The 17,850-nt window shown below is 47.0% G+C and overlaps 1 protein-coding gene across 1 annotated transcript; it reads right to left on the minus strand.

The window, feature by feature from the left end:
• Positions 1 to 763: 763 nt before the first annotated feature.
• Positions 764 to 15,474, minus strand: NSMCE4A (NSE4 homolog A, SMC5-SMC6 complex component). The gene is made up of 11 exons (XM_039250445.1): positions 14,881 to 15,474; positions 14,143 to 14,220; positions 11,068 to 11,198; positions 9,111 to 9,262; positions 7,092 to 7,191; positions 6,303 to 6,393; positions 5,129 to 5,223; positions 2,823 to 2,871; positions 1,985 to 2,079; positions 1,808 to 1,893; positions 764 to 930 (listed from the first exon to the last, which is right to left on the minus strand). Exons 1-10 carry the CDS (start codon positions 15,170 to 15,172, stop codon positions 1,819 to 1,821), a joined length of 1,158 nt encoding a protein of 385 aa, XP_039106376.1. The 5' UTR covers positions 15,173 to 15,474; the 3' UTR covers positions 764 to 930; positions 1,808 to 1,818.
• Between the last annotated feature and the right edge of the window lie 2,376 nt (positions 15,475 to 17,850).

Here is a 17,850-nt window from a genome sequence, read left to right on the forward strand (position 1 = left end):
ACAGCCCCCTGGCGGATGCAGGGAAAGGAGGTGCCCTCCGTGCAGATCCGGGACAGCCAGGAGGGGAGAGTGGAAGAGATCCTTGTTTGAAGAGGAAACAGGACAGTAACTGAGGGTCCCGAGAGTGGTTTTAATTAAGGTGAGAGATAAGCAAGCACGGCTGAAGGGAAAGTGTGCTCAGTATTAGGAGAGGCTAACATGCCTGAGGACCAGGAAGGGCTGGGACCCAGAGCCTGCCAGAGAAGCAACACCCTACGCGGACACCAGACCGGAGGGAGGAGAGAGGGCGGATGTAGAAAGCTGTGGAACCGGAAAGGGAACCAACAAGGGTTCCTAGAAAACATCAAGGACAGGCCTGAAGGCCCAGCCAAGATCAGAGGCTCGGGAGTCGCACTCCTGCAGCCTGGAGGCCGTCTGTTTGTCCTCTGTGTGCACACAAGGGACCGCTGGTGGGCGCTGTGCGGACAGTCGTCCAGCCTGGCCTGGTGGAGGATGAAAAGTTTCTTGTGTGTAAATCACACGCTGAATCATAGAACATGGCTGATATTTGACCGTGTTTTACCTACAAAAAAAACAATTTCATACAGTTCGATCCAGTATTTGTTGATTTGACCGGCTAACTTTACATTTAGCTAAAGAGATATAAAAAGAACCATAATGATCTGTAGACCATTAACACCCTAACTAAAGCGTTTTTGGGGGGACAGGACTGGAGAAAGACCCAACTCTGGCATGATCAGAAAATAAAGAGTAACTACAAATATTTGTGAATATGGCAGTGAATTTCCTTTAATCAAAGACAACCATGACAAATTCATTAGCTATCAAAAGCTACATTTTACTAAAAACAATGTCTTTAAAAATGTTTAATCATACAATATATACAATACATGCTCCTTTCCTGTTTGAATGTCACTATCCAGTTGAGTCCTAAGAAAGAGGGGAAAAAAATAGCTGGTCAACAGTTTATAAATGATAAAATGAATCCAAAGTCCACTAGATATACATAAATAGAACCCAACAGCCAGTCCTTTCTTGGTGAGGAGGGCCCTGGTTCATCCATGTTATAGATCTTATATCTGCTCTCTTTCCCTTAGTTATCTTGGAACAAAAGCAGCAATAAGTATTCAAAGTTAATTTTAACTCTCAAAATTATAGAAAATTTGAGTTAGGAAAAAAAAAAAACCTTAACAATGATCTAATACAAAGTCTCCCCCCATTTTACAGATTGGATTTATAGACAAAATGAGGCTGAGTGAGAGGAAGTCATCTGCTCAGTGATTTTAAAGTAAGGGGCAGGGCCAAAAGAATCCAGGTCTCCCGAATCCCACCCACAGCCAATGCCCGATTGTCACTAAGATTTCCTTCTAGCATGTTCTCCTTCATAAAAAATGAAGAAGTATTGCACAGCATTACTCAGACTTAAGAAATGCCCATTTACAGACATCATCCTAAGGCAATTCTGTCCCAATCCTCCCTTCTCTACTTCATAGCTGTAAAATAACCAAGTCGAATTGGATAGTGAACACGACTGATGGGGGGGCTCAGTATTCCATTTATCTAGTTTATCAAACTATCGGGGGGGGGGGCAAGCCTCAAACAAGCTCCTGCTCCCCCCGCTTCAGAACCCCGAAGTAATCCAAAGAAGGGGACTTGCAGCCACTAGGCGGCGCGCTGCCTTTCTCATCAGGGCGCACAGTTCTAGGAATGCGGCACTAGAGGGAGGCAAATCCCGGTTTCACCAGAATGCAAAAAAGGAAGATGGTCTGGAATGCTAAGTAACATGTAATAACATGGGAAATGTTACCTTTGCTGGCGTCAAGCGCTTAGCCTCTGCTGGCTCTGGCCTGAGGCAATCACAGGCTCTGAGATCTCAAAGGTCTTCACAATCTCCTGGCAGAGAACAGAGAACATGTTGGGCACTGGGTTTCCAGCAAATGACACGGCAGACAAAACTACCCTCGGGCAAGGGGCAAGGTTTTACCTCCCAGTCACGGTAACTCAAAGCTATAATTCCTTGATTCCTAATTTGGGTGTTCTGGTCAATTCCCTCATTTTCTTCATTAATATTAACGGGCTCTGTTTGAAAGACAAAGTTTTCAGGGGTTATCGACTCTGAACGGAAACTGTTCAATCGGAATGAAACCTGTACCTAAATGACACTGATAATATGACATACTTATTAGAATTCCATGCATCATCGACTCGTTACAGTGTTACTACAGTAGCAAGTAATACATTTGCTTCCATTAAAAAAAACCCCACAAGGTAAAGTTACAAGTTGCAATCATTTGAAAACCTCTGCAGATCTATGGACTAATCACACTGCTGAGCCCTATTGAATCCAAAGAAATTGAGAACTTTTAAAGTAACAATAAAGGCAATGAAAGTACTTGATTCTCTGCAGGAGACCTTAAGATAGAAAGGACTCATGGAGACAGGTGAAATTATTTAACTAAGAAAGATTCTCCTAAACAGAGGAGGGAAGTGGCTTCAGGGAAAAATAGGAGGAAGGAAAGTACAACAGTAACTGCAATTACAAACATTCTAGATGAAAATTGGGAGGGACTTTCTTGTTAATCTTTATTTTTTCTTGTCAATCTTGAAGACAGTAAATGTTGAGTCAATGTTACAGATGAACCCACTGGCTTTAAACGATGGTGATATTTTCAGTATTTCGGTTAGTTGGGCAAGATACAGCAACATAAAAGCCTATTATCTAAAATGCAAACTCATTCATATTTAGAAAACTGCATTTCATGAACGCTGATAACACATATAGTTTCCCCAAAATGAATCTTTCTTAACATAGTATTGTTTACCTATTATTGGCAGTCGGTCTTGGTCAAGCTTTATTCTTGCAAAACCATCCTAAAACACAAACGTGATTTTAGATTTGGATTCAAAAACCAATTTAAAAAATTAGGTCCAAAACCTGTAACCACTGAATGAAAACCATTACCTAATTAGAAAACTCCATATCCCAGACAATCAAGATGTACCATAACGATTATGAGATTCTGTGGCCAAGACGTTACACGGGACTTCCCTCGGGTTTCTGATCAGCCCCCACCCTGAGGATCTCCTAAATAAAACTGAAACTGGCTTGGCTCTTTATCAGATTCATGCCTATTTCTGAACACTCCATATGTTATGAGAGTTAGCTCATCATTTACTGTTGGCAAAATATGCCTTTGTTATCATTTCTAGGAAGATGCTCTGTTTGATACAAGACTTTTGTTTAAGGTTAAAATCAAAGGGGCGCCTGGGTGGCTCAGTGGGTTAAGCGTCCGACTTCAGCTCAGGTCATGATCTCAGTTTGTGGGTTCAAGCCTCGTGTCGGGCTCTGTGCTGACAGCTCAGAGCCTGGAGCCTGTTTCAGATTCTGTGTCTCCCTCTCTCTCTCTGACCCACCCCTGCTCACGCTGTCTCTCAGAAATAAAACAATAAAAAATAATTTTTTTAAAAATCAAATTCATCTTAACATATGCAGCAGTGCAACCTGGTACAAGACTAAAGATAGGTCTGAAGTATACTTTTCTTCTAGTTCAGTATATTTCTCAGTAGGGTTTTTATTTTTGAACCTTCTATTTTGAAATAACTTCAAACTGAAAGAGCTACAAGGCTACTATAAAGATATTTGTATATGTATTTTTTAAATTTAGTTATTTTGAGAGAGAGAGAGAGAGCGCATGCGAGTGCACACCCACATATGCAAGCGGGGGAGGGGCAGAAAGTATCCCAAGCAGGTTCCACACTGCTCCATAATGTCACCCACGAACAGTGACATTATGACCTGAACTGAGATCAAGAGTGGATGCTTAACTGACAACCACCCAGGCACCCCTCCCCCCATGTATGCTTTTACCAAGCTTCATGAAGTTTTTCACTAAGTTTCTTCAAACTCCACTGTTCAAGATTTGCCACATGATTTCACTCTCTCTATATATGCATTAGTAATTTTTTTTGAAGAGAATGTCTTTTTGAGAAAGAGACAGGAAGTGGGGGAGGGGTAGAGAGAGAGAATGAAAGAGAATCCCAAGCAGGCTCCACACTGTAAGCATGGAGCCTGATGCAGAACCCATGAACCTTGAGATCATAACCTGAGCTGAAGTCGAACACTTAACTGACTGACCCCCACTGAGACACCACTGTACTAGTAGTTTAAAAAAAAATCTTTTTAATGTTAATTTACTTTTGATAGAGACAGAGCATGAGTGAGGGAGGGGCAGAGAGAGAGAGGGAGACACAGAATCCTTAGCAGGCTCCAGGCTCTGAGCTGTCAGCACAGAGCCCAATGTGGGGCTCGAACCCACGAACCGTGAGATCATGTGACCTGAGCTGAAGTTGGACGCTTAACCAACTGAGCCACCCAGGCGCCCCAATTTTTGTTAAGTTTATTTATTTTTGAGAAAGACAGAGACAGTGCAAGTGGGGGAGGGGCAGAGAGGGAGAGAGAGAATTCCAAGCAGGCTCCATGCCGCCAACATAGAGCCCGATACAGGGCTTGAACTCATGAAACCAGGAGGTCATGACCTGAGCCAAAACTAAGAGTCTGATGCTTAACCGGCTGGGCCACCCATGCACCCCTCCTGTATTAGGAAGTTTTATGAGATAACAAATGTAGACAACCTGCTCCCTTTCCTTAGTACTTTCAGGATATGGTTCTTGAGGAGAACAGGATATTTTCTTACATAAAATGACAACTATCAAATGTGGGAAATTTAAATTTTGGAAATTTAATATTTATACCACACTGTTCTCTAATGCATAGTTCCATACTCAACCTCTGCCAATTCTTTTTATAAACAATTTCTAAAATGTAAAAGCAAACTCACAATTTTAAGTTTAGGTATTATGTTGTGTAATCTCTGTACCCAACGTGGGGCTCGAAGTCATGACCCTGAGATCAAGAGTCATATGCACCACTGACTGAGCCGGCCAGGTGCCCCTCGCACACAAATTTTCAGCGGGTTTCTTCTGCCCGTGTGCCAGTGTTTTGCTACAATGCGCCCACCATACGTATTGGCTAGTACAAACACCTCTGCCCGCTCCCATCCATAGCTTTTGTTATATACCCTCTTAAAAGCTATAAAAGATAATAAAGAGAAATAATCTTAAATCTTACCCTTATAATGAAGGAAACATGAAAGATGTTCTCCACTGTTCGGGGAAAAGAATGTGGATCAACCACAAAGTCAAAGAAGGACATCGGAGTATCAGCTATAGACAAAAAGGAAAAAAAGAATTCTTCAAAACAGGAAAGATGAATTTTGCTAATCAGTAAGACCCATAGTCTCTCGTGTTCACAGAGAAAGGCACTGGGCCCTCAACCTGTTGTTGGGAGCATAAAGTGATACAGCCCGTCTGGAGCGCCTTTTGGCCTATCTGTTAAAAATATGGACACCCACTGATCTGGCAACCCCCTCTGGCCTAAAGAAATATCAGCAGGTGCGCGCAAAGCTGTGTACCATGATTCTCCGCTACAGCGGCTTTCCCAAGAGCCAAATGCTACAAAGAACTTACACTCGTCCACTCTCGGGGGGCTTGTTCAATGTATTTACGATACAGCCCTACAATGGGAATCACTGAAAAAAGGGGGGTCTACGTGCATCGACACAGAAGAATGTCCACATGGAAAACTTGGGTTGCAGAAGAATGTGTATATTATGATTAGCTTTAAAAAAAGCCAAACCAACAGATTCCCAACTTACTTATGTGCACAGTTGCATAACTGACACTAAGCTAAGGCGATCTGAGTACGCGAGGCACACTGTACATGTGGCTGCCTCTGGGAGACAGAAGAGATGGAACGGGTACTTGACTCTGATTTTAGAACAGAAAAAATACCCCATCTTTTAAAAACAAAAATGGAAAGTTACTTCCCCATCATTCTCACATGGGATTTAAAAAAAACTTTTTTTATGTTTTATTTATTTCTGAGAGAGAGAGACAGCATGAGCAGGGGGGAGTCAGAGAGAGGGGGAGACACAGAATCCGAAGCAGGCTCCAGGCTCTGAGCTGTCAGCACAGAGCCCGATGCTGGGCTCAAACCCATGAACCGTGAGATCATGACCTGAGCCGAAGTCAGACGCTTAACCGACTGAGCCACCCAGGCACCCCTCTCACATGGGATTTTAAAAGAGAGAAGTTGCGTTAACTATATGCCGTAAAACAATCAAAATGATCCAAATGTTGTACAGAACCAAAAATGCATTTCAAAAACTAACTTCTCATCGAAAGGGACACGTGTCTAATCGATAAATACACATTGCTGTACTTGAACTTGTTATCATACTTACGATCTTCTCGGAAATAGGTCTGCAATAATCCCAAAATTCTTTCCACTTCCTTTTCTGTTGCTTCCTGATGAGATTCTTCCATTTCACTTAACTGAAAATATAAAGTCGTCACCAGACTGACCTACTTGCCTGCCTATTAATTAATGTCTTCTGCCCTCTTCCGTATCCATACTTCTCTAAATGTCTTTTATTAGGGATTGCTAACAGTTTTGATCCCTGTCTTACAATTTATAGTTAAAAAAAAAAGACTTTCTTCTTTCAGTAACATTTTTATATTCTTTTTTTTATAGTTAAAAAAAAGACTTCTTCTTTCAGTAGCATTTTTATATTCATTTTTTTTAATAGAGGACTGATATCCACCATGTTCAGGGTGAACACAAATAGCACGAAACAAAAAGCACAGTTGAGAACTGGGATTCTCCCCTGGGGGTGATTTTTGCCTTTTGGGGACATGTGCCAATACCTGGAGATGTTTTTGGGTGTCATGACTGGGGGGGGGGGCGTTACTGGCATCCAGCGGGAAGAGGTCGAGGAAGCTCTAGAGCCCCCTGAATCCCACAGGACAGCCAATCACAACAGAGAATGCTCCTGCCCTGGATGCTGACTGAGCTGAGGCTGAGCCCCCTGAGCCCAGGATTAAAACTAAGCCAAGGGTTAATCCAGTAAAATGTTTAAAAGCTTAAATTCTTGAAGTGATTGTGTTAAGTAAGTGACCAAACCTGACTCCAGACCCTGAGGCTTGGGAAAGACGACCCCACAGCATGGTATGTTATATTCGTAGCTACACACCTGGTCCGGCATGGTCTTCTTCTCTTCTATCGAGGGCCCTTTTCTGGGACGATCGCTGCGTGGCTTTGGCACAGGGAACTCTCCTTGTATTGAACCCAACCTAATGAAAAATATGCTTTCATGTCCTTTTTGGTTTGTTTTCTGAACAAATTTCACTAACTGGAAGCAGCGCCCACGGAACGGTCGCATTCAGACCAGGCCTCAGTGACACGTGAGCCAACATGAGACAGAAACTCTGGTCCGGTCTGTCACATCCTTTTCTGCTCCCTGTGTGTTTCTCAACTCCTAGGGGCGTCCCTCAGTCACAGATACCCACTCAGGTACCTGCAGGTATTGCTCTCAACAGAAAACAGGTCAACAGGCCTGTGGTCTTCCCAACCAGCCTCCTGTGTGTTTGGCAAAGCCAACTTCAGATCAGAGAAGGAAGAACATGTGGGGAAGGGACAAAAACAGCTCCCCTTGGGGTTAAAAGCCTTTGGACTAGGGGTGCCAATGCCAAGGCTCCCAGCCTGGGACCACAGAACATACCTGCCTCAGGGTAACAGTTCAAACAGAAGCCATGGGATTCTTTTTCCCTCTGGACTCCCTGCACCCCCTAAAAAAAGCCCAAATGCAGACTGAAGCTACAGTAATAGATGTTCCACGCAGAGATCACGGCCTCGAGAACACAGACCCACGTGGTCCCTCTGCCTGAGGAGAACAAAGGGTGCAGTGTAGATGGACAGATCCAAGTCCACATGCACGTGTCCATTTCAACGTAGTGGCGTAGACCCCACAGCATCATGCTAGAGTAATACTCTGGTGCTGGCGGGGCGGGGGGGGGGCGCATGGGGGCAGAGGTCTACCCAGACATGGGAGTGACCCGGCTGTGATCTCTGATCTTGCCTTCGTGTCTGTCTGGAGAAGTTACTGGAGGCTTCCAAGTTAGGGTCTGGGACATCAGCAAACATTCCCAGGTGGAAAAGACGGGGAAAGACACCGTAGGCCAAAGAAACAGCCCATGCAAGGGCACAAGGCTGTAAACGATTCACTGTGGGTGCAAATTCGGCAGGATGACGAGACAAAGTTTAAGGCACGGCACCAAAGGCTCCCTTTAGCTCCTGGGATTTGGGACAGAGCCGAGAAAACCACAGCAAAAAAAACAGAGACTCGGACTTTATCCTGTAACGAAGGAATGTGACCTTCATGCTGTAATGGGTGCAGTGGTTCTGGTCACCTGCACTAACTTGAAAGCTTCTTACACATCGATGCGTCGCCCCACGTGTGTGCGTCGTCTGCAAAGCCTTCGCGCTGAGGGGCTACCACTCTCGGGAGCTTTGCGAGGGTGACTCAGAACGGACAACTGCCCACGAGCTATGGGGCACTTAAGGAAGAAACAGCTGACTGGTCACCCTACAGAAACACTCTGCTGGGGGACACAGCCAAAGCATTTGAAGGTGGTCTTCCAGAAGAACCCGGGAGCACCACTGTTAGTTTCTCCAAAAGGCCCGAACTAGGAAATGAAGACAGAAGCTACTCTGAGTCATAAAGAAAAACCTGCCAAAACCAGAGTTGTGGCCAAATAATCAACTGGGGAGTTTATGTGACCAAGGCTTAAGCAGCCTTCAAGTATACGTCAGTGGTCATCCGACAGGGAATGACAGTAAGTGGCACTTCACGTACGTTGGTAGAATGTTAAGATACTCTCCCTACGAGGTATCATCCTCCTACAGGGTAAGGACTCAAGATGACAAAACGAAGCCAGACATTTTGCCCCAGACCAGAAGTGTCACACAAAGGAGCCGGGAGGGCACCTAGTAGGAAGCTGCGGCCCACAGCCTTTCCTGATTAAATTAAGCAGGATAAGGATCCATCCACATCGAGATTTTATGGGGCTTTTCAATCAAAGTTTACAAAGTCCCCAAACAGTGGCCTCAAGACTGTCATCTGCACAATACCAAATGACGTTTGTTCCTATAGCGAAGAAACAACTTAAGGTTTACAAATGGCTGTTCTATCAGATTTTTAAAATAATCTTACAGAAAGTGGAATGTATGGGTTTTATTAAAGGTGTTTTCTGCTGTTTTGCCTGATATTTTCCAGGAGTCATAGACTATGAATTCAAAATCAGAACTATCTTCATCACGGATGAGTTCTTCAGCTTCTAGCGGATTTACACCCATATGTGTCAGCTACAAAAATGAAGGGAAACAAAAAACCCCAGTTAAGCCGCAAGCAATCATTCACTGCATCCAATAATCTGCATCACTAAACTTTAAGAGGCCAGAGGCAAAGCCTGTTTTCAGGGCCCTAACACGCTGGCTAAATTTCTCATTATACAGATAGTTTCATACATAAATCCCAACTTTCAAAGGCAGAAATACTAACATGAATGAATATTAGTCCGTCAAAGTATTAGGAAAGTGGTTCCGGCATACAAATCGGCAATCACATCGCAAATCAAAGCCTCCAACGCAGAACAGCCCGGTTTGGCTGCCTTTTGGATTTTCATTTTTAGCCAATCTCCTAGAGACCATTATTCAGCTTGCGTCTCGATATAACCAGAGAGCAGCAGCCTAGCGTCAGAGAATCATTCATCCTAAAACTGTCTTCCTGGGAAGAGTTGCCAGAAGTCTAATAATTATTCTCTTATCCCCAAGTATCTTACAGAGAATGAAAGCACTTTGATTGCATTAGGGAATTGTAAAATGCCTCCGAGTTATCAAATTAAAACAGTAATATCAAATATGAACAATCGAAACGCTCTCAAGGAGCGGACCCCTGTTAAAGGCAATCAAACCGTAAAGAAAAAGGCTGCAAGAACCCGACCAGAGACGGAAGCTCAGTGGGCCTCCGTCACACCCCCCCGCCCCCCTGCCACCTTGTCTCCCCACCACACGTGTGGCAGGACAGGTCCACTTCTGTCTGGTCAAGTCTACCCATCTTTTCTTTATAGAACCTAGATTTGATGGGCTCCGAAGGGTCTTCCCCACCCAGCGATCACACAGCTATTGATTTAGGGTTTTACTCTGAACGCCTTAAAGACTTCTGGAATTTATTTTGATTTGTTCAAATACACAGCTCACCTGGATAAATACCAGTAATTTTAAAAAAGATAACCCCGTATATGGTCACTTTATTTGTTTAGCTGTACGTTAGTGTACAGTTCCAAAATGCATGATGCCCCACAACAAAAAAAAAAAGTTAAAAGAGAGGATTTTTAGGGTTTTAAATGTAAGTTAAATTTTAATCTTAAACCACTTAAGGTTTTGAAAACAACAGAAGACTCATCCGCCTCCTGCCTCTACAGAAGGATTAATGTATCTGGTCCGATCTCACAGTACTAAATCATTTTAATGACCATCTGACAAACTTTCGGCCAGAAATGCTAGAACAGAGTGGGACCAAAAAAAAAAAAAAAAAAATCAACAACAGGGTAAAATGCAAGGTCAGCTTTACCATGGAAAAATTCTTAAATTTTAGGTAACAACCATTCAAAAGAAAGGTAAATAAAACAACAATGAAAAGACCCACAAAAAAAGCAAAACCCTAAGCATACTCATGTGGTTACCAGATATTCTCAAGACAGAGGAGAACCTGGCCCCTCTCCCCACATCGGGCCTAACTCCTTCCCAGCTGCGTTCTGCCACCTGTGGCATGGGTTTTGTCCAGCCAGCACAAAGGGTCCTGGGTCACTGAGAATGAGCTAGAATACTTATGAACTAAAAGTTTGGGGGAAAAAATGGCCATCTGTAAATAAACGTAGCACCCAGAGTCTTACTTAGAGTGCTAAGAGGTTTCTAAATCTCTAAGCTGCAGCCGGCCGGCCGTCTATTAACTTGGTGAGATGAGATCTCTTAGGAGGAATCTGAGACTCGCGCCCCACACCCCCAAAAAAGGAAGTGAAGCCATCTGCACACAGATCTAATCAAAGTAGATAATTAATCTGTGACATGGGAAACAGTTTTTGGTTAAGATTCTGTAGCTTTGAACTTACTAGAGTTTCAACATATCTCAACATATCAAACGAGTTCAGATCAGAACGCAGCTGCTTTGCCTTCTCTTTGCCCAAATCTGAAGCCAAAACCAGAAAATGGGCGTCCAGGACTGCTTCTCTTGCTCGGGACACTATTCAAAAAAGAAGGAAAATACATATTACTAAATACACATGATTCGCAGGGATTTCCCCGAAATTTCCACCTACTTACTTGACATTTCCCACTGGACCAACAACAACAAAGGGCAAACACATCCATCTCCCTCTAAAACCTGGCTCTCCGACCCAACCCACCAAAATCTGGAGTCAAAGCCGCTCTCCCTCCGGGGTCGTCGTCCTGTGAACTGAACCACTACCTCTTCATAGCTTGGGTTCAACAAACCCTCTCTCCTCTCTGACACCGGCTTCCTGCCGACCCCAGCAGCCCCTCCTCGTCCTGAGCAGAGATGAAGTCAAAAGGCAGGCCCGCTCCATGTAAGGTGCCTTGTTGAGCGGCCACGGTAAACGGTCAAGGGACATCAACAGAAATAACGGGGCCGCTGGGCAGTCAGCCTGAGACTCACGCCCCGAGTGCCAGCACAGGTCACCATGTGGACAGTGACATGCAGCAGGGCAGCCACCCTGAGGATGGAGGACTCCAAAAGTTTGACGGAGGACCCGGGATTTAGGACAAGCTATGTAGAGGGGCACCTGGGTGGCTCCGTCGGTTAAGCATCCGACTTCAGCTCAGGTCATGATCTCATGGCTCGGGAGTTCGAGCCCCGTGTCGGGCTCTATGCTGACAGCTCAGAGCCTGGAGCCTGTTTCGGATCCTGTGTCTCCCTCTTCTCTCTGCCCCTCCCCTACTAGCACTGTGTCTTTCCCTCCCAAAAATAAAATAAAAATAACAACAAAAAAGACAAGCTATATAGAGAAAAAGATTTAAACAGAAGGAGTCAAGAAGGGAATAGAGGAGGGGTGCCTGGGTGACTTAGTCGGTTAAGCGTCCGACTTTTGCTTAGGTCATGAACTCGCGGTTCGTGGGTTTGAGCCCCTCGTCGGGCTCTATGCTGACTGCCAGCTTGGAGCCTGGCGCCTGTTTCAGTCTGTGACTCCCTCTCTCTCTGGCCCTCCCCTGCTCATGCTGTCTCTTTCTCTCTCTCCTAGAAATAAATAAAACATAAAAAAATATAAAAAAAAAAAAAAAAAGAAGGGAATAGGGGATGAAGTGTGGAGAGGGACCGGCCCTTTGGAGGAGACAGTGGGGCTGACAGGGCGGGGAGGGTGAAGAGTGCCCTGGGAACACCTGGAAAGGCAAACCGGAAAGGGAGCCAAGAAGAGGCGAAGGCGGCAAAGTTCAAGTACAGAAACACCTGTCCCCGGCTTGCTCCTGGAGATGACGCGAGTGCCCCACTTCCTGAACACACCTCAGGTGGCTGAACTTGGCTGACTCCAGTGTTTGTTTATTTACATCATTTTCCCATTTTATTTCGGGGTACCACCGCAGAAGTGACCATGTGTGAGAGGGAAGCAGGGGCCGGGCTGGAGGCTGGCTCCTGGGCGGCTCCGGGTGCCCCGGCCCGCTGGCCTCATAGCACAGTCGGCAAGAAAAGCGCAGACTTCTCTGCCACAGCTGCCTTTGAGGCTTCCACCAAGGGAAAACCACGAATGCCAAGGATCTAGAATTCTGCGTTTGCTGAGGGACTCCCAGAGCCCAGCTGAGTGAATAACTCTGCCTTAAAGAGGTGACCCAGTCAGCACAGTGGCATCAGCCAAGAGGGAGGTGATGTGTGGCTCAAGAACTAGTAAGATGCACAGTAAAAAAGCAAGGGAGTGAATGAGTCAAGAGCACACAGCGCTAACCGGGGGTGGGAGGGTGGATTTAAGCAGGTGAAAGGGAAACGCTCAGTTCTGGAAGCTTCTAATGAAATTTAACAAATGCGGGAGACCAAGATGGGGAAGGGCATGGAAGCTGTGACCAGAGCTAGAAAGAAACTCATTTGAGAACATGCAGACAGGAATGTTAAAAAGCGAGCAACAGTTAAGCCATTAGTCATACTAGGAAATTACTAGAAATAAAGGTTCTGGTCCTCGAGGAACATGAAGAATTGTGGTGTCTGGGCAGGACCAGTTGACTCTTCCTTACCACCGATTTGTCTACATTCTGCCTTTCTGCTGCCACAGAACTGGTAGGGGCCTGGTGGGAACAATGGTCTGGGGTCTTGCTCTAGGGTCCTGGGACCCAGTGGCTATATCAGGGGGTGCCCAACCTGTCTTCTGTCTTTGAACAGACTGCTGCCGCCACAAACACTTTTAATTCAAACCCAGATTTTTTTTTTTTAATTATTTTCAGAGAGAGGGAGAGAGAGAGCACATGTGCGGTGCCCATCGGGGAGGGGCAGAAAGAGAATCCCCAGCAGGCTCCACGCTGCCAGTGAGGAGCCCTACACCGGGCTCGAACTCACCAAACTGAGACCATGACTTGAGTCGAAATCAAAGGTCGCATGTTTCACCGACTGAGCCATGCAGGCGCCCAAACCAAGACTGTTTTGTAAACTCCCCTCTCCCCATGGTCAGGACTCAGTGCTCTAAGATCTCTCTCCATCTCTCTCTCACCACCCCCTACTAGGGACCAGCAGCTCCCCTGGTGGATATGGCCACCCCTCCCAACCCCCCACTATAGGCAGACCAATAGCAAGGAGCTGGGAGGAGGGCAGGAAAAGAAATAGAATGTCAGAGCCCAGCTCAGTTCTTCTTGAATTCATCCATTCAACAAAACTATCCTGGGGATACAGCAGTCAAGACCACAGAAAGATAAAAGATAATACATGCAAAGTTCTCAACCTTGAACCACCTGGGGGGGTTGCTAAAACAGGCTGCTGGCGGGGGGCCCCCAGCATTTCACATAAAGCCTTCAGAACACCTTAGGGAACAGGTAAGCGCAATGAAAGCAATAGGAGAAAGCTTCCAAAACTAGCAAAGCACTATTATATTATGTGGGAATTGCTTGATGTCAATATCGCTCTTATATAAAACTAATTAAAATTATCCTAACACTTACAATAAAAAGCTCCCATATATAAAACAATGAATTACCTCCATTAAACAGAGTGTTGGCCTCTTCAAGGACCTCTGTTAATTTGTCACTGGCGTTCAGTATATCCTCTCGGTTTTCTATGTAAAGAAATACAAGGTTTGGCAAATGTGCTCATCATTCACTAATAAGTCCTTAACAGAGTGATCACCTGCGGTACTGAGAAGCCCTGGCCCTGCTCCCTGGGGAATTATTTCACACACCTCTATCTTTTTAACCAAAGTGTCTCCGAAAGAGAAAGGTGACTGTACCTTTAAGTAGCATGAACTTTGAAAGGAGCCAGGCTGCCTTTATCCTTCACCCAAAGGGTGAAGCGCTCCTCGCAGTGGTTCCCAAACTTTGCAAGCCACAGAGGCCCCTGGGGGGCCACCCGACAGACGGACGGGTCATCCCGAGTTTCGGGGCGGGTGGGTCCGGGTGCTGGCCATTTCTGACAGCTCCCTGGTGGCGCCGCCCGCGCCGGGCGGGCGACCACGCGCGGGACCCACCGACTTCCAGAAACGACACCCGGGGCCCGAGCACCGCCGCCGCCCCTTCCCGGGCTGTCTGGGCTCGGGCGGGGCCGTCCGGCCCCTCGGGGCCCGCGCGCCCCCGCCAAGGTCGCGCGGCTCGCTCCACGCGACGGCGCGGGGCCACCCGGCGAGCCAGTCGAGGCGCGGCCGGGCGGCGCGGGCGCCGATGACCAGCCGGGCCGCGCGGGCCTGCGTCCGCCACCTGTCCCCGCCAGCGCCCCGCCTTACGTTGGACCGAGTTGATGAGCGCCCGGTACTGATGGCGGATCTGGCGGCACAGGCCGTGGTCGGTCTCCGCCTCCAAGCTCGCGGGGTCCACCATCTCGTCTCCGGAATCCGACGGCTCTGCGTCCTCCAGGCTCGGGCGCTCCGGGGCCTCCCTGCGCTCGGGCGCGGCGCCGCGGCGGGACACGGGCGACAGCGGGGACCGCGAGCGGGAGCGGGAGCGGGTTCGATCCCGGTGCGGGTCGCGGCCCCGGCCCCGGCCCTCGGACCGGCGGCCGCTGCTGTCCCCGGACATCGCGCCAATTCGCCGTGCAACTTCGGAACGGCGGAAGTTCGCGCCAGAAACTGAAACCCCTGCTCGGAGCGAGCGCCCGCTCCCCGCGGAACGCGGCTCCCGGGCCGGCGCCAGCGCACAGCGACGCCTCTGGCGGGAGGCCGGCGGCGGGCGCGGCGCGGGGCGCTCCCGGGGCGCCGCGGGGCGCGGCCCCGGCCCCCCGCCCCCCGCTCCCTGGCCATGTGCCGCACCCGGGGCCCACTCACTCCACGCTGCGCCGGGGTTCCGGCCTCGGCTTGCCGGGCGCCCCAGCAGGCCTGCATCTTGCGGGTCTCTGGTTCCCCAGGACACAGGCACAGCCTGGCGACGTCAGGGCGCGCGGTGCCTGTGTGTCATGGAGGCCGCCGCGGTTGACGCTGGGCTTGGAGACAGAGATGTGGCCTCGTGACCTTAGTTTCTCTGAGCCATCGCGGGGCGGATGCACGGAGGTTCATGGGCAGCTGACAATCCCACTCCTTGTGAAGACAGGACAACAAATATTAACGGCGGAGACTGACTTTCTCCTAGTAAACTCTGTTAACCGGCCCTCCGGAGTATCCGCAGCATGGCAGCTTATGTTCACAATTGCTTCTCAAACTAAAATATTCCCAAATATCTTCAAAAACGGTCCAAGACAGATGGAATTATGTTCATAAAAAGTCTGAATTTCATGCTACGTATTTTGGATTGAATTGCAAATGTTCCTCAAAAGTTCTCTTTGGTGCTGAGAATACATTCTATTTTCTCACACAATAATGGAAGTTGAGTTTCTACTTAACTCTACAAAAATACCATTTTGTGCATCTTGTACAGTCAGCTGGAGTTATAAGCGTTGTTTGTTCCCGCACAAAAGCTGATAAAGCAGCCCAGCCCTACTTACCTGGGTTTCTGGGAAGATATACTCTGACACCTGCTTCATTGAATGAAGTATATTTGGCCTAAGTGAGCCGTGGCCATCTTAACCCTCCTTCCTCAATTACTGGACTAAGGACAGGCATGTGACCTAGTTCTGCCCAGTGATACATGAGAGGGCTTTCCATCTGGATGAAACACAAAGCCTCCAGAAAAGAGAGCCTTTATCCCCACACTCACTCCTTCTTCAAGATGCTGGTGTGATGACCTGGTACCTGGCATGATGGCAGCCACCTATTACTGATGAAATGACAAACATGAGGAAAGACCAGGATGCTTGGGACCGTGGGGAAGGAGGTACATAACAGAGTTGTTGAGTAACTGCCTACCTCCAGACTCCTCGTTAAGTGAGCTCTAAATATCCTGGGCTAATTGTTTTGCAGTTATCACTTGCAGCTAAGTGGGTTGGAACTGAAACAAGTAGTTAGCATTCCAAGCTCCAGATAGAAACACCTGGATGGATGCAATGGAGCATGTCATTCAATCCAACAAGCTTTTGGTGGGTGCTAATGAGTCAGACACCCTACAAACACAGTAGGTCACGAGGATGGCTCAGAGACTTGTCTTTGCCTTCCATGGTCTCACGAGGAGACAGACATGAAACTGATCCTAAAATTCATATGAAAATACAAGGGATCCAGGAGCCAAAACAATCTTGAAAACGAAGAACAACGTTGGCAGGATTAGCATTCCTCAATTCCAAGACTTACTACAGAGCCGTAGCCATCAAGCCTGTGTGGGGTTGGCATAGACAGAGAGATCAATGGGATAAAGTGAAAAGTCCAGAAATAAACCTTTTCATCCATGGTCGATTGATTTTTTTACAACGGTGCCAAGACAATTCAATGGGGACAGAACAGTCCTGGCTACAAATTGTGCCGGGACAATAGGATACCACCATGCAAAAGAATGAAGTTGGGCCTCTCCCTCTTGCTGTACATAAAAATTAATTCAAAATGGATTGGATCTACAAGTAAGAGTTAATATGATAAAAATCTTAGAAGAAAACATAGGTACAAATCTCTGTGACCTTGGATTAGGTGATGGTTTCTTAGATATACCCCCAAAACACAAGCAACCAAAGAAAAAATATATAAATAGGAGACCAGGTTAGTGGTCATTTGTTAAAGCAGTAAGAGGAAGCTAATACTGGTACCTAGGATGAGCACTAGTGGGAAGAAATTATTCTTCGGGGGCCTGAAGTGTCAGAGAGAAGAAGCAGTGGTACTGGAACACGGGAAGGGCTGAAGCCATGGAGGAGGAGCCACCAGACAGGAGCCGTGGTCCCAGAGGCTTGCAGATGTACCAAAAACAGAGGAGGTGCTAAGAAAAGAGGAAATGGGGGTGAAATACCTTGGTCTCTTCCTCGGAACATCTCTTCACATGATGTTACCTCCCATTGGCTGAGGCCAACATGAAGCCAGAGAGCAAGAGAACCTGTGTGGTACAGTCCACACATCAGTCTCTGGGCAGAGTGAGGCTAAGAAAGGTGGAGATTCATTTTTTAAAATATTTTTTAAGGCTTATTTATTGATTTTGAGAGAGATCACAAGCAGGAGAGGGGCAGAGAGAGAAGGAGAGATAGAGAATCCCAAGCAGGCACCACACCATCAGCATAAAGCCCGATGTGAGGCTCAAACTCACAAACCATGAGATCATGACCTAAGCCAAAGTCAGGAGTCAGACGCTTAACTGACCAAGCCACCCAGGTGCTCTAAGAAAGGTGGAGATTAATTTGAGATAAAGGT

The sequence above is a fragment of the Hyaena hyaena genome, unplaced genomic scaffold, assembly GCF_003009895.1.
Source record: "Hyaena hyaena isolate Hyena2069 unplaced genomic scaffold, ASM300989v1 scaffold_367, whole genome shotgun sequence".
In the NCBI taxonomy this organism is placed as follows: domain Eukaryota; kingdom Metazoa; phylum Chordata; class Mammalia; order Carnivora; family Hyaenidae; genus Hyaena; species Hyaena hyaena.

Excerpts from the sequence above, each read along its gene's own strand:
- NSMCE4A (XM_039250445.1), bottom strand. The coding sequence starts at position 15,172 with ATGTCCGGGGACAGCAGCGGCCGCCGGTCCGAGGGCCGGGGCCGGGGC. Across the intron at positions 11,199-14,142 it reads CAACACTCTGTTTAATGGAG|TGTCCCGAGCAAGAGAAGCA; the intron begins GTAATTCATTGT and ends TTTTTTGAATAG. Across the intron at positions 6,394-7,091 it reads AGAAGACCATGCCGGACCAG|TTAAGTGAAATGGAAGAATC; the intron begins GTGTGTAGCTAC and ends TTATATTTTCAG.